This window comes from Leptonychotes weddellii, chromosome 14 (genome assembly GCF_054177405.1).
Source record: "Leptonychotes weddellii isolate Sample4059 chromosome 14, ASM5417740v2, whole genome shotgun sequence".
NCBI lineage: Eukaryota > Metazoa > Chordata > Mammalia > Carnivora > Phocidae > Leptonychotes > Leptonychotes weddellii.
This window is the reverse complement of record NC_138382.1, coordinates 62,985,667-62,998,745: the sequence shown is the minus strand read 5'-3', so window position 1 is coordinate 62,998,745 and position 13,079 is coordinate 62,985,667. Positions and strand designations below refer to the sequence as shown.

At 54.4% G+C, this 13,079-nt stretch overlaps 1 protein-coding gene across 2 annotated transcripts in view; it reads left to right on the top strand.

The window, feature by feature from the left end:
- Window positions 1-13,079, top strand: part of AKNA (AT-hook transcription factor) — a 52,614-nt gene that overhangs the window by 30,412 nt on the left and 9,123 nt on the right. For both annotated transcript variants that reach the window (XM_081803454.1, XM_081803453.1), the window contains exons 8-17: window positions 1,148-1,275; window positions 1,740-1,947; window positions 3,476-3,633; window positions 3,728-3,907; window positions 4,725-4,971; window positions 5,960-6,066; window positions 6,845-7,056; window positions 8,476-8,638; window positions 11,678-11,854; window positions 12,402-12,517. In XM_081803454.1, the coding sequence (XP_081659580.1) occupies window positions 1,148-1,275; window positions 1,740-1,947; window positions 3,476-3,633; window positions 3,728-3,907; window positions 4,725-4,971; window positions 5,960-6,066; window positions 6,845-7,056; window positions 8,476-8,638; window positions 11,678-11,854; window positions 12,402-12,517 (1,696 nt within the window). The remainder of the gene's footprint in view (window positions 1-1,147; window positions 1,276-1,739; window positions 1,948-3,475; window positions 3,634-3,727; window positions 3,908-4,724; window positions 4,972-5,959; window positions 6,067-6,844; window positions 7,057-8,475; window positions 8,639-11,677; window positions 11,855-12,401; window positions 12,518-13,079) is intronic.

The following is a 13,079-nucleotide window of genomic DNA, read 5'->3' as shown; positions in this document are numbered from 1 at the left end:
TTGTAAAAACAATACTGTATTTCACTGTGTCATTACTATGTTCCTAATGACTGTGTTAGCATGTAGACATCATCCGTTTTTCCAATTGCAAAATGTGTGCTTTGTGTTATAGTCTCTCATTGAGAGGGTGAGCAAGGACCTTGAACATCAAAAACCATTCCTTTTCTTCCCCTCTATCTTCATTCCCCCGTATCTGGGGAGGTCGAGAGCTGTTGGAAGATCAAGCTTGCCCGGGAACTAGACTCCAGGTTGCCCTTGAATTCAGTCTGCCCTCTGTATAGAAGGAGTAGGATGGGGATGATAATAAGTCAGGGATGATGATCCAACCTCCCACAGTCTTAGCTGTCTGTTAGCTCTCACCACATTTGCTACGGAGGCCTAGCATCATTGCTAGGCCCATGAGCTCTGGAGCTAGAGGACCTGGGTTCAAATTCCGACTACAGTTTGCTTGCTCGCTCACTGTGTGACCTTCACCAACTTAAATAACCTCTCTGAACCTCAGTTCCTCCTCTTTAAATGAAGATGATAAACTACCTCTCTCATTAGGATTATGTTGGTGAATATTAAATTTATTGAATTAATTAAATTCATTATTTAAATATTAAATTAATTGAATTAATTAACTGAATAATGAATAACACAAAGCACTTTAGCATAGAGCCTCAGTGCTCAGTAGATGTTAGCTACTATTATCCATAGTATGGTGGTGATAAGATCATCGGTCATGCTAGTCTATAAGGATTTGGGAACAGAGGGACTCATGTGTCCAGATCCACAGTTTGGAAAAGAAGCATGAGGATCCGTGGTCTCTCAAGTACTAGGTCCTTATGGGGACAGAGTGATGGTGTATTTGACACCATGGAACATCAGAGAACTTGCAGCTCTACCCAGGAGAGACTGGTGCTCTCTGGAGCTGGTGCCAAGGCTCTAAGCTGTGCCTCTGCCCTGCTACTCTGATGGCAGAGGCTAGACTGGGGCGGTAGGTTTTAGAGTCCGAACTCCAGCCTTCCAGCGACTTGGGGGCCCAGAGGATGGGTCTCCTGCCCCCCACACACACCCAACCGCCATGTGTCTCAGCCACTGTATCTGCAGGGACAGAGCCCCGGGGGGCTGGGTGCTCAGTCCACTTGGCCTCGTCTGGTTGCAGGTCTTCCAGCGCCTAAAGGCTGTCCATACAGCCCTGGAGGAGGAGTACCTGAAGGCCTGCAGGGAGCAGCAACCGGCCCAGCAGCTTGCCGGCTCCCAGGGGACACCTGGAAAATTCGATCCTGGCAGGTATGTGCTGGGGAGGGAGGCCCCTGGTTCCCTTGGTCACCAGGAGGGGCACACTTCGTCCTCATACTTCATCCACTACAGGAACAGGGAGAAATCCTACCCTGATTGGCAACATATCCAGGTGGGGGAACGCCTGAAGGCTGAGATCGGTGTCCTTTTGGACTCACTGCAATGAGAAGTGACCTTGGAGATGAGACCCGAAAGCACTCATCAGAGTGGGGAACCAAGGCCAGAGGGGGGATTGACTCAAGGTCCCACAGCCTGCTGGTGGCAGAGGCCTCCTGGTTCCCAGTGGAGTCCCTTTTCACCTTGTTTTGTCGAGTTCTCCACGTAATCCAAATTAGGACGTTGAATGCACCCTCTGTGGGCATTCTCTGGGGTTTGTGCTCGGAAGCTCGGCCTCCCAGCCCTGCCCGATGCGGCTGCTATGACAGGCTCTGGGTGCTGGTGTCTCCCCGTTGCAGGGAGCTAGAGGAGAAGATATTCCAGCTGGGAATTCGCCTGGAAGAGCTGAAGGACCACATGGACCAGAACCAGCAGGAGCCTAAGCAAGTCGGGTCAGACTGCACTCCGGCCAGCCTCCCAGCCTCGCCCTCCCCGCACCAGCCGGCGTGCCTGCCTTCTCCTTCAGGACAAGCCTCCACCCCCGCCATCCAGACCCTCTGCCCTCAGGTACCTCTCTGCCCAGCCACACGGGACCATCCCTTCCTTCTCTTCTCCATTAGTTGGCTTCTTCCCTACATACTTGGGAAGTAGGTGCCAAGTGCCAGTAGCGCTGGCCCATGGTGGAAATTCAGTGGGAAGCAGACAGAAACGGGTGGCCTCTACCCTCATGGCATTTTCTGTCTAGCTGGACTAATTCTATTTTGCTCAGGGCTCCGAAGGAGAATTATGGGACGCTAGGAGAGTAGGTAACAGGGTAACGTGACTGAGGTTAAAGGGCAGGAGAAATTTTCCTTGAGGAAGAAATGTTTTAATGGGATCTGAGGGTGAGTGGGACTTGCTTCATGCAAAAGAAGAGAAGCCATGCAGCAGGGGAAACAGTCTGTGCAAAGGCCCTGTGGTTAGAGTATGGAACGTGAGGGGGCAGTTGTCTGAGTGCTGGCTGGAGAGGAGGCAGGGGCCCCATGATGTTGGGGCTTATGAGTCCTGGCAAGGGTTTGGCCTTAAACTCTGCAGCGTTTTTCAGCAGGGCGTGTTCAAAGAAGGTCTGCAGGTAGGTGGGGTGGGGGCAGGGCAGATGGAGAGTTGTGGGTGGACCTGAGAGAGGTGTAGAAGGCCCGTTTGCCTGGATGTGCCCTGGGGGTGAGAAGAAAGGGGGAAGGGATGGCCTCCAGCATCCCAGGGGACTATTCAGTCCAGGGGACTAGTCACAGATCAGGAGACACTAGACAAGGGCCCGACGCAGAAGGGACTTTGTAGAAGTCTCTCTCCGGCCCACATCACAAGCCCCTGGGAGACGATCACTGTTTACGTGGCATATAGTTGAGCAGAGTGAGGGTACAGCGGTCACACCAGGGACAGCAGGGGAGTCTCTAGACCTTGCTGCCCGTGCTGTGTTGGGGACAGAGGAGGAGAAAGGGCCAGCATGGCAGGTGAGGTAGGGGCTGCCGGAGGGCTGGGCGCTGGTGAGATAGCCCTGACGGCGGAGCCCTTGGAGGCCTAGGGATGTGGGGGAGGCTCTCGCACTGGGGAAACCTCCCCTGGGTGCTGCCTCATGCACCAATGGGTGAAAACCCAAGTGCCTCATCTTGAGCGGCTCCCATGCTTCCTCAGGGAAGGTGTTTTGGGGGCTGGGTGTCCATATTTAACGGAGCAAGTGAGGAGAGATGCTTCTGGAAGGAAATCTGGGTCCAAATCTCAGCTCTGGCCCTCGCTTCTGTTGTAAGTTTGGGCAAATCATTTGAGCTTCAGTTTCCTGTCTGTAAAATGGGCTGTAATAGCCATCCCTGCTGGGCTTATCGGGAGGTGCTGTCTGAACCGTGCCTGGCGGGGAGTAGACGTTCAGTTAACGGCAGTCCGTGCTAAAGATCGCACCTTCCACTCCCTACACTCTGCCCACGCATGAACTCGTGGTAGGGTCCGTGAGTCTCACCTATGACTCTTCAGCACCCAGCATGAGCCTGGTATAAGGTAGGTCCCTAAAAAGTGGTGTTTGGTTGTCTGCTGAATCTCTGTCCTTCTGCTTTTCTGGCCCCAGCCTGATGCCACCAGCAGCATGGGCCCCTGTGCATCGCTCGTGAACGTGGAGCTTAGCGCTGCCAGCAATGAGGGGGAGGACAGGCCCCTGGGCCTCCCAGCCCCACTCAGGCACAAGGACCTGCAGGTGGAGCAGGATCTCCATGGCCTCCTGGAGCGGTGAGTACCAGGAGGAAGGCCAGGGGGTCCGGCCCAGTGACAGGACCTTGGCTGGCCTTCCTGGGCAGAAGTCATGCTCCTCTGCGTTCTGCAGGTACCTCAGCGTGAAGTCCCTCCCGGAAGCCGTGAAGATGGAAGAGGAGGAGGAAGACGGGCAAGGCCATGTAGTGGAAGTGGACGGGCCAGCTCCAGCTCCAGGAAACTCCGAGGCCACCAGGATCCCCATAAGGCAGCTCCCAGCACTGGCCAAAAGAAGTCACAGGGCCCCCCTCAAGTATGTCCATGAGGCCCCCCGATTTGTCCCCAAACCAACTCTGAAACCACAGGGGTGGTAATGGTCCTAGTGACCGAGATGGCTCTTTGCCACTTAGCAATGGCTTTCGTGACCTGTTGCTCACGTCCCTCCAAGCCGTGGGACAAATACAGCACCGAGAGCACTTGCAGTGATTTGGGTGGGGTGGACATGGTCTTTGGTAGGACAGAGGCAGTGCTAGGTACTATTGTTCTCCTTTTGAGTCTCAGACCTTCCAAGTACATCAAGGAGAAGGTTTCGGTGCCATTACATCCTCAGTGCCTCTCTTGATCTTCCTTTAAGAACAAAGAGAGAAAGAAAGAGACAGAACACGTGAGCAAGCTTGGGCCCAGAGCCCAGATGACAGGATCTGTCGAGAACAGAATAATACTGTTTTCATGTGTCTTCTGTTTATGTCTAAAGTTAGTGTCTATTTGTCAGACAAAATACTGATCTTCTATTTCTAATGATGACATAAGGCTTTGAGGAGATTAAAGTTTCTGGAAGGGGCTGAGGTAGGAGGGAGAGGACCCAAGTTCCCGAAGCCTGAGAAATGATACTGTAGCTCATTTGTTTCCACACTGTTGTCGCTGTGTTGTGTTGGGCGGGTTTTGTTGGCCATCCACATTTGACATATGAGAAAAGTAAGGTTCAGAGAGGGACGGTGCCTTGCCCAAGGTCACACAGCTAGAAGATGACAACACCAGGGTGGGCCGCCAGGGGCGTCTGGCTCCCAGGACAGGGCTGGGCAGCCCCTGCCAGGGCTCAGAGTCGGTGTGTCTCTCCTCCTCCCCGCCAGGGAGACTGTGGAGCAGATGGGGTCTGTAAAGCCAGCAGGCGTCCATGCATCCGCGGCCAGAGATGGGTACCTCCAGGGCCTGCACAAAGCCAAGGCAGCCCCTCCAGGCCCGAGCAGGCCACCCCACCCTCGAGGCACCAGGACTGCGGGATCGCACCAGAGCAGTCTGACCAGCTTAGAGGGAAGTGGCATCTCTGAGCACCTTCCCCAGAAGTCTCTGCACCAAGCTGGGGGGTCCCACCTAGAGGTAAGCATCCACATGGGGTGTGGGGCTCCTGGAGATATCTGCCCCTGGGCCTTTGCTCATACCCTTCCAGAATTCCTGCTGTTCCCAGTCCCTGCCAGTTACAGTTCTGCCAAACATTCAGGGCTTATGCCCAGTGCTACCTCTTTGCTGTGGGTCCCCCTACCCCTGTCCCCCGCCAGGGGTTCTTGCTTGTCCTCTGAGAGCTTGTGGCCCATGTCTGTATTTCTCTGAGCCTGCTGAGCACAGACTGGAGGGGCAGTCCTTGACTGCATGGCCTGTTGGTGACTAGGGCGGCAATTTTTAAACTGTCGCAGGAGTCACAGGTCACCTTGGAAATGTCACTTATGCTATGGATCCTCCCATAGAACAATGCATATAGATGCACGTAGACACACACACACACACACACACACACACGCCCCCCTCTGTAGTCCTAATGACCCTGTCGTAAGAAATCTGCACCAGACCGTGAACGTGTTGAGGGCAGGCACTGTGTTGCCTGTTTGTCTTCTTCGTGCCTTTCACTAGGAGGAGGGGTGCACGTTGGATGAATTTGATTCTCCCGATTCATTGGCCCGGGGCATTTCTGCGTCTGACAGGACCATGGCATTCCAGGCCCAAGCGGGAAGACGTGTGGAAGTATGAATCCCATCCCCACGAGGAGACGAGGAGGCGGCTTTCTCCTTCCTCTCCTTCCCCTCTTCCTCAGCTCAGGACATCTGCCACAGGATCTCTCCCGAGGGTCTCAGGGAAGCAGGACTTGCTCAGGCTCCGGGCGTGGAGTCCCAGCTGTTGGCCTGGTGCTGGTTCCGAGCGCCTGAGGACCCTCGCCTGAGGACCCTCATACCCGGGCCTGGCTGCTGGGAGCCGGGCCAGCCTCCCAGCCTGGGAGCCTCTGGAATGTGAGGCCCAGGCCAGGCCTGGAGAAGGGCTTCCCAGCCTGCCTCAGACACATTCCTCAGCCTTAAAGGGACACCGCCTCTTTCAGGAGCCCTGGATGGCGTCCCCGGAGACAGACAGTGGCTTTGTGGGCTCAGAAACCAGCAGAGTGTCGCCCCTCACCCAAACCCCAGAGCACCGGCTCTCCCACATCAGGTACTCCAGGACCCCCTGCCCCATCAGGGTCGCTCCCATGGAGGGGTAGCCTGGGAATCAGAGTGCCATGAGCCCAGAGCAGGGGTCGATGGTCTGGGCATTCTCAGAGCCCTCATCTCATCCCCCAACCAGGGTTCCTTGCCTCCATCTTATCAATAGAAGGGCACCAAGGTTCAGAGAGGGAAAGTGACCAGCCCAGCATCACTCAGCCAGTCATCGACAGCCTGGGGAATAAGTATCTGTTGAGCAAATGAATGAGTGAATGGGGAACGAGATGTACAGGAGGGTGGTGCAAGGTGAGCAGAAGACAAGGATAAAGGGCAATCAGGGGGACTACCTGGGAAGAGACAGGGACAGAACCCCAAGGCAAGGTCTGAGGAGGGGATTTGGGTGAAGGGTGGACTGATGAGCCACCATGTAGAGTGACAGCCTCCAAAGCTGGTGCAGCCGCCCCCCCCCTCCCCCCCCCCGCTCCAGGAGGCCTGCCTGACAACTCAGGGCTGCATGGGAAGAAAGGATTGGAAATTCTGTTTCTCTGTATATTTTCTTAAAAATGAACTTGAGCTTTATAATCTTGCATCTGTGGGTAGGCAGGTGTACAGCTCGGCAGTTTATACAGAAATGCATGTATAATGGGGGTGCATCCTCAGAAACACTGTGCATGCAGGGGTGCCAAGTCCCAAAGGTCAGGAGCTCATTGGCTTAGCCTGTGGAAGGGTTCGGAGGCCAGGGTCTGTCTGTACGATCTCAACACGTCTCTCCCTCCACGCTCCCCCAGCACTACAGGAACATTGGCTCAGCCATTCACTTCATCTGAGGCCCAGGATGCAACCTCCCACCCCCAGACCAGGGGTCCTCCAGTCCCCAGAAGAGCCTCGGAGCCCAGCACACCCAGGAGCCGAGCCCAGAGGCGACCCTCGGGCAGGGCCAGTCCCTTGCAGCAGAGGGCACTGAGCCTCCGCGAGGAGCGGGCGCTGGTGGCCGAGATGGGTGAGTGGATGCATCTGGGTTGGCCAGAACCTGGGAGTGGCCGGACGGCGTGGACTGAAAAATCAAACCAACAAAAAAACTTGCATTACCCTTTAAGATACAAAATATCCTACAGGTTCATGGCGGGAATATTTGAAACTCTAGGGAAAAGAGAAAAAAATATGCTGAAACCATCGCTGCCACATTTGGGTGTTGAACCCGTGGGCTGTCCTCTCTGCCAATGTGTGTTTATTTAGATACACTTAAAATGGAAATGGGATCAGAATATCTGTGAGTGTTTAATAACCTCCTTTGTTCACTAAACACTGTGTCATGAACATTCCATGTCTTTAAATCCTGTGATTTCAGTTTTAAACCTTTAAAAAGATGCACATTCGCTTTTTAGTGAAATAAAACAAACATACAGGAAAGAGCATAAATTGAATTTTCACAAAATGAACACAGACCAAACAAACAGCATGATCAGAACCCCAGCTCCTCCCAGTCACCCCTCACCCCTCCAAAGGCTCTTTACAAGGCTCATATTGAAAACTTTTAAAATTAAACTTTAAATAAAAGTTGACCAATTATGGATTCCCATGTAGTTGTAAGAAATAATCCAAGGAGATCCCATGTGCCCTTCACCTGGTTTCCCCCAGTGGTAACATCTTGCAAAACCATGGTGCAGATTTTGACCAGGACCCCTCATGTTGCCCTTTATGGACATATCACGTCCACGCCCTCCTTAACTCCTGGTGACCTCCCCTCTGTCCTCTATATCTATAATTTTGTCATTCTAAGAATGTTCTACAAGTGGAATGATCGACACGCTTTTGGGTTTGGCTTTTTCACTTAGCCTTTCTCTGGAGATTCATCTAGATGGTTCCCTGTATCAATAGTCTGTTCCTTTCTGTATTATTGATTAGTGTTCCAAGGGCTCCTTGTTTTTAACGCAGGGGCCAGGTGAGTGGTATTAACCTCTGGTCGCTCATGCCTTTGAGAGCCTAAAGTTTTGAACATTTTCCCCAGAAGCATGCCACAGGCAAAGGTGTGGCTGTAATTTTAGGGGGGCATGGGGGCTCTGGAGTCAGACCCAGAACAACACGGTGATGCACGGCAGAGCTTGCGGGGGTCCACGTGAAGGAGCAATGAGCTCTTTACAGAGGAATATTCCTGAAGACCCACATCTGGTACTGAAATGGTGGATAGCGCAGGAAACATAGGTAGAAACAGCTCTGCAGACCCAGCTTTGCACTCCAAGCTCCCAGGAAAAACCACATCTTCGGGTTCTGAGGTCAGTGGGCCAGTGACCTCATTGGAAAATTCAGTTATGACCTCAGCCAGCACTCCCACTTTGCTCATATCCTTCTACCCGCAGAAATTCGTGCTTCGAGGGTCCTCTCTGGGCAAACTCACCTTGGTGTCTTTCTGCCTCCTTAGCGGTCCCTGGCCCAGAGTTCGAGGGGCGAAAGCGGCTTTCCGAACAGCTCCCCCCCAGAGCGACAATCAGCCCCCCGCCCACCCTGACCCCCGCAGCTGCCACTCTGCCCCATGGAGCAGCAGAGAGCACTGGTACCTTCCTCCTCACCAGGACAGGGCGAGAGTAAGTCGGACCAGCAGAGATGGGCGAGTGATGCCCGGGAGAGGCTGGGGCTTGCTCAGCAGTCACGGCCGGTGGTGGCCATGCGGGGGCCCTCGGACCCAGGTGTCTTGCCTCCCAACTCGGGGCCATTCCGTGGGACCTCACTGATGTGGACTTTGAGGACACTTCCCCGGCCAGTGGGAAATGACCTAGGGGTTCACCTTTCTGGTGCTGAGCCTGGCTCCCTGCCCCCCCCCCCCCATATATTTCTCTTCCAAGGCTGGTGTACACTTCCCAGGAATGGATTTTCAGCAGTTGGTGCTGTCATTGTATGAACTGAGAAGGGACTGGTCTTCGATTCTCTTCTTTTTAACAAGCGCAACTGTTCTACTAAGAACGTTGCTCCTTGCTTGGTTGAACAGAAGTGGGAAAATAGGGTGGCCAGCCCTCTTACCTCTCCTTTGAGTTGCTTTTGGCCAATAATCAATCCCATGCCTTTGTTGGATTGGGGGTATCTGTCCCAGGTGTATGGGGAAGGCTGCTCTGCGGGACCCCATCCGAGGCCTCCGGGCCTGTGCCATCATGGGCTGTCATGTTCCCTCTTTGCAAGGGTGGGTGAAGGGCTGGCATTTCCCTTCTGGGCCAGAGTTTAATGAGGGTACTGCTGCAGTCTCCTGTGACACCAGCAGAGGGATTCGAGCTTAGGGGTCAGCGATACGCTAGCTCCTGAGAATACGGTAGTGGACAAGACAGTCGTTGGCCTAGAAAGGCTCACCATCTTGTAGGATGCGCACAGAAACACACGGTCACGCTCCGCAGTCTGAATGCAGTGGCCGCAGAGCCTCCAAAGACTGTGGGAAAACAGACAAGGGACATCAGGCCCAGTCAGAGGCTTCAGGGAGGGCTTCCCGGAGGAAGGGGTATCTCAGCTGAGACCAGAAGGAAGAGAGACAGAAGAGCTCCTAGCAGGGAAAACGGCATGTGCAAAGGCCTATGGGTGAGAGAGTGCCCATCACCTTTGCAGAGCCAAACGTTCATTTTAGCTGGGTCCCCGAGCGTGGGTGCAGTGGTAAGCGCTGAGCAGTGGAGAAGGAGCCCGGGAGACCTGGGGGGACCTCGGAGGGCTGTGAACACCATGGTGAGAGATTTGGATGGTAGCTCAGCTCAGAGAAATGAGTTCACTGAATATTCACAAATGTATACAGATGCAGCTGAGGCCTATGAGGGGGATTCTAAATGGGAGTGGCGAGGTCAGGTTCACGTTTTAGAAGTTCTCTGGACACTAGCTGGGTGAGAAAGGCAAGGCGGGCAGACTGCCAAGAAAGCCACACCTCCCCCCCCCCCCCCCCGCCCAGGACAGACACCGTGGGGCCAGTCGGCGGGAATGGGGTGCGTTTGAAGAGACATTTAGGCATTGGGCCCCTAGGAATTGGGAGATGGTTAACTTCTGGGGGCGTTCAGGGAGGGAGAAGGGTCTCGAATGAGTCAGACTTCTGGCTGGCCAACCAGTTGGATGCTGATACAGAGATGGGGAACTCAGCAGGGGAAACAGTTTACATCTTTACAAAGATGAACTTGAAATGCCACTTGGCTCTTGGTCACGAAAGAATTAAGTCAGCAAGACTGAGATCCTGACAGAAACACCCAGAGGGGACCAGTGACACCCCGGCGAGTGTTCGGAGTCCCGGGCCCTCACTCCAGGACCTTCTGCTCCCAGAGGTGCCCTCCAGTCCTGCATGCAGGCGTGAACTGGTGACGTGAGCTCTCGCTCTCCTGCAGATGCCCTGCTGTTTGCCTTGGAAACCCCAACAAATGTCTCCCTGGGGATTGCTAGGAGACCCGGCTGCCCTGGACATACACTGCCCAGGGCCTAGCTAGAGAGCTCTCGGCTCCCCAGACACAGGCTGAGAGCTGCAGGTGGTGCCAGGAGACACTCACCCTCCAGTCCAGGGCCACCAAGCAAGAAGGAACGCTGAGGGGAGCCCCGCCGCAGAAGCTGGCCCAAGGAGGAGATGGAGCATCTCGGCTCGGCAGCCCAGGCCATGCCGAGCCCAGACGCTGACACTCTGTGTGTAGGGGGCTTTTGTGCAGGGTGTTGGGGGACAATTGTCTGCCGTGACGCCAGCATCTGAATGCCGGGCTCTCAGATGAGACTCTGAGATTCAGGTGCTGGGTGGAGAGAGATGCAAACAGTACTTACCCCATGGAATCTAGCAGCTCATTGAGATGCTTGCCAATAGGAGGCTGGGCCAAGTTTGGGGGTCCCCCGGGCATGACAGCAGCCTTGTAGAGAGCGCCCTGCACTTGCAGCCTGCTCACATCCAAGCGTCTTCCGTCACCGGTGGACAGAGAGGCTTAGACAATGTGGGAAATGTTCAGGGGACCCCAGGAGGGACGGGCTGAGTAAGGGTGAGAAGGAACCAGGCCTAGACTGTTAGTTAGCATTTCTATAGACAGAGGTAAAAGAAGGGAGGACAGGGGGAGCCTGGGTGGCTCAGTCGGTTAAGCATCTGCCTTTGGCTAGGGTCCTGATCCTAGGGTCCTGGGATCAAGCCCCGCAGTGGGTTCCTTGCTTCTCCCTTGACCTGCCACTGTCCCTGCTTGTGCTCTCTCTCTCTCTCGCTCTGTCAAATAAATAAATAAATAAATATTTAAAAACAAACAAAAAAAAGAATGGAGGGCAGCCCAGGCAGGTCAAAATGCAGATTTTAAAGTGGACCTTCAGCAATACCTTCTTGATTCTGCATCCTCCCCTCGATCTTGACAATGTGCCACTGGTTTTTCAGAGGCCCTGTATGGGGTGGGGGGGGTTGGGTGAACCTCGAAGGACGTACTGCTTTGCCCACTGAATGCACAGGGACGTGAACTCAGAGAGGAGTCGAGATAGGTAGCAAGAAAAATGGAGGCACAAGGAAGTTCCAGAATCAGTTGACGGCAGAGCTGGACTCGGGGCCCACTGGAAAGGGACAAGCCCCGGGCATCAGGGTGGCCCTCTGAGGGTGGCTGCCACCCAGTGCATTGTATATCCTGTCTTTGTTTCTGTCCCACCCCCCACCCCAGCCAGGCCATCCGAGAGCTGCAAGAGGAAGTGTCTCGGCTCCGTCTGCAGCTGGAAGACAGCCTGCACCAGCCAGCCCAGGGCAGCCCGACGCGCCCGGCGACCACCCTCAACCGCCCCCCCCGGACCCGGGCACGGCCAGCGGATGCCTCCACTTCCTGGGGCTCCCACTATGGCAGGTGGGCAACCCCAAAACGCTCGCCCTTGTGCCCTGGTGCCAGTGGCAGAAGGGAGACTGGGCTGCCTCTGGGGCTCTCCACACATGGGAACTCACATCCCTCTCCTGCTGACAGCTTCTTCCTATGTAAGATTTGATGCATAAAATATCTAATCGTAACCTGAACTCAGCACCCAAGTGAAGAGCTAAACATTCCCACAATGTCCACCTGCTCACTCCTTAGCTCGTCATTTGTGATGACTTCTAAAATCAGCGGAGTGTTTTTTCCTAAGCGTTTCTGTGGGAGCGTCCAAGTTCAGGTTTTTATGGACATTGTCTCATTAATCCTTCCCGTAACCCTCTGAGGTAGCTGCTGTTATTATCCCCACTTGACAGATGAGGAAACTGAGGCTCACAGAGGCTCAGAGCCACTTTCTGTGAGTCTGACTCAGAGTCTTTGATTTTGACTTTCATGCTTTCCTCCGGGTTGGCTTGCTTGCTGATCATCTTGAAAGTCTGCATAAAACCTCATCCACTGACATCATCCCTCTCTGTCTCCTTTTTGCTAGTAAATCCACAGAGAGATTGTCTGGTGAGCCTGGAGGTGGGGAGCGAGCGGAGCCCGCAGAAAGGCGGCGTGCCAGGTCTTCCTCAGTGCCTCGGGCGGTGCCCCAACTGTCCCTGAGTAAGTGACAACGGCCTGGACTGGTTCCTCGAGGCTACAGTCTGGGCCTGTTAGCCCATTGCTCAGGGACCGTAGCTATAGCCCTAGAACCTGGAGAAGGTTCTATGTGTCTTTAGGCCATCATATTCTCGGAAGTACCGTGCACTTCCAGTGATAGCCACTGTGTGTCATGCGTGCGAGGGTTTCTAGAAGGGCCTTGTATGGGCCTCCTCTCCATCTTCACTGCAAAGTGGGGCATATCACCCACGTTCTGCAGATGAGGACACCAGAGCCCGGAAGTGCAGGGAAATTGACTGAAGGCGAAGGGGTGGGGTTCAGCCCACCTCACTCCTTCCTGGCTGGGTGACCTTGACCAAGTGGTTTACCTGCTCTGTGCAGTTAAAGGGACAGCTGACTGTGCAGTGGTAAATAATAGTGTTCCCGGGATTGTCCTGGGATTGCCTTGAGGGTACATGCATGGCATCCACGACCGGTCCAGCCAAGCGCTTAGCGCAAGGTCAGGGGTCCACATGTGTTGGCTGACACTACTAAGGGACAGACGTAGGATTAAAACCCGAGCTCT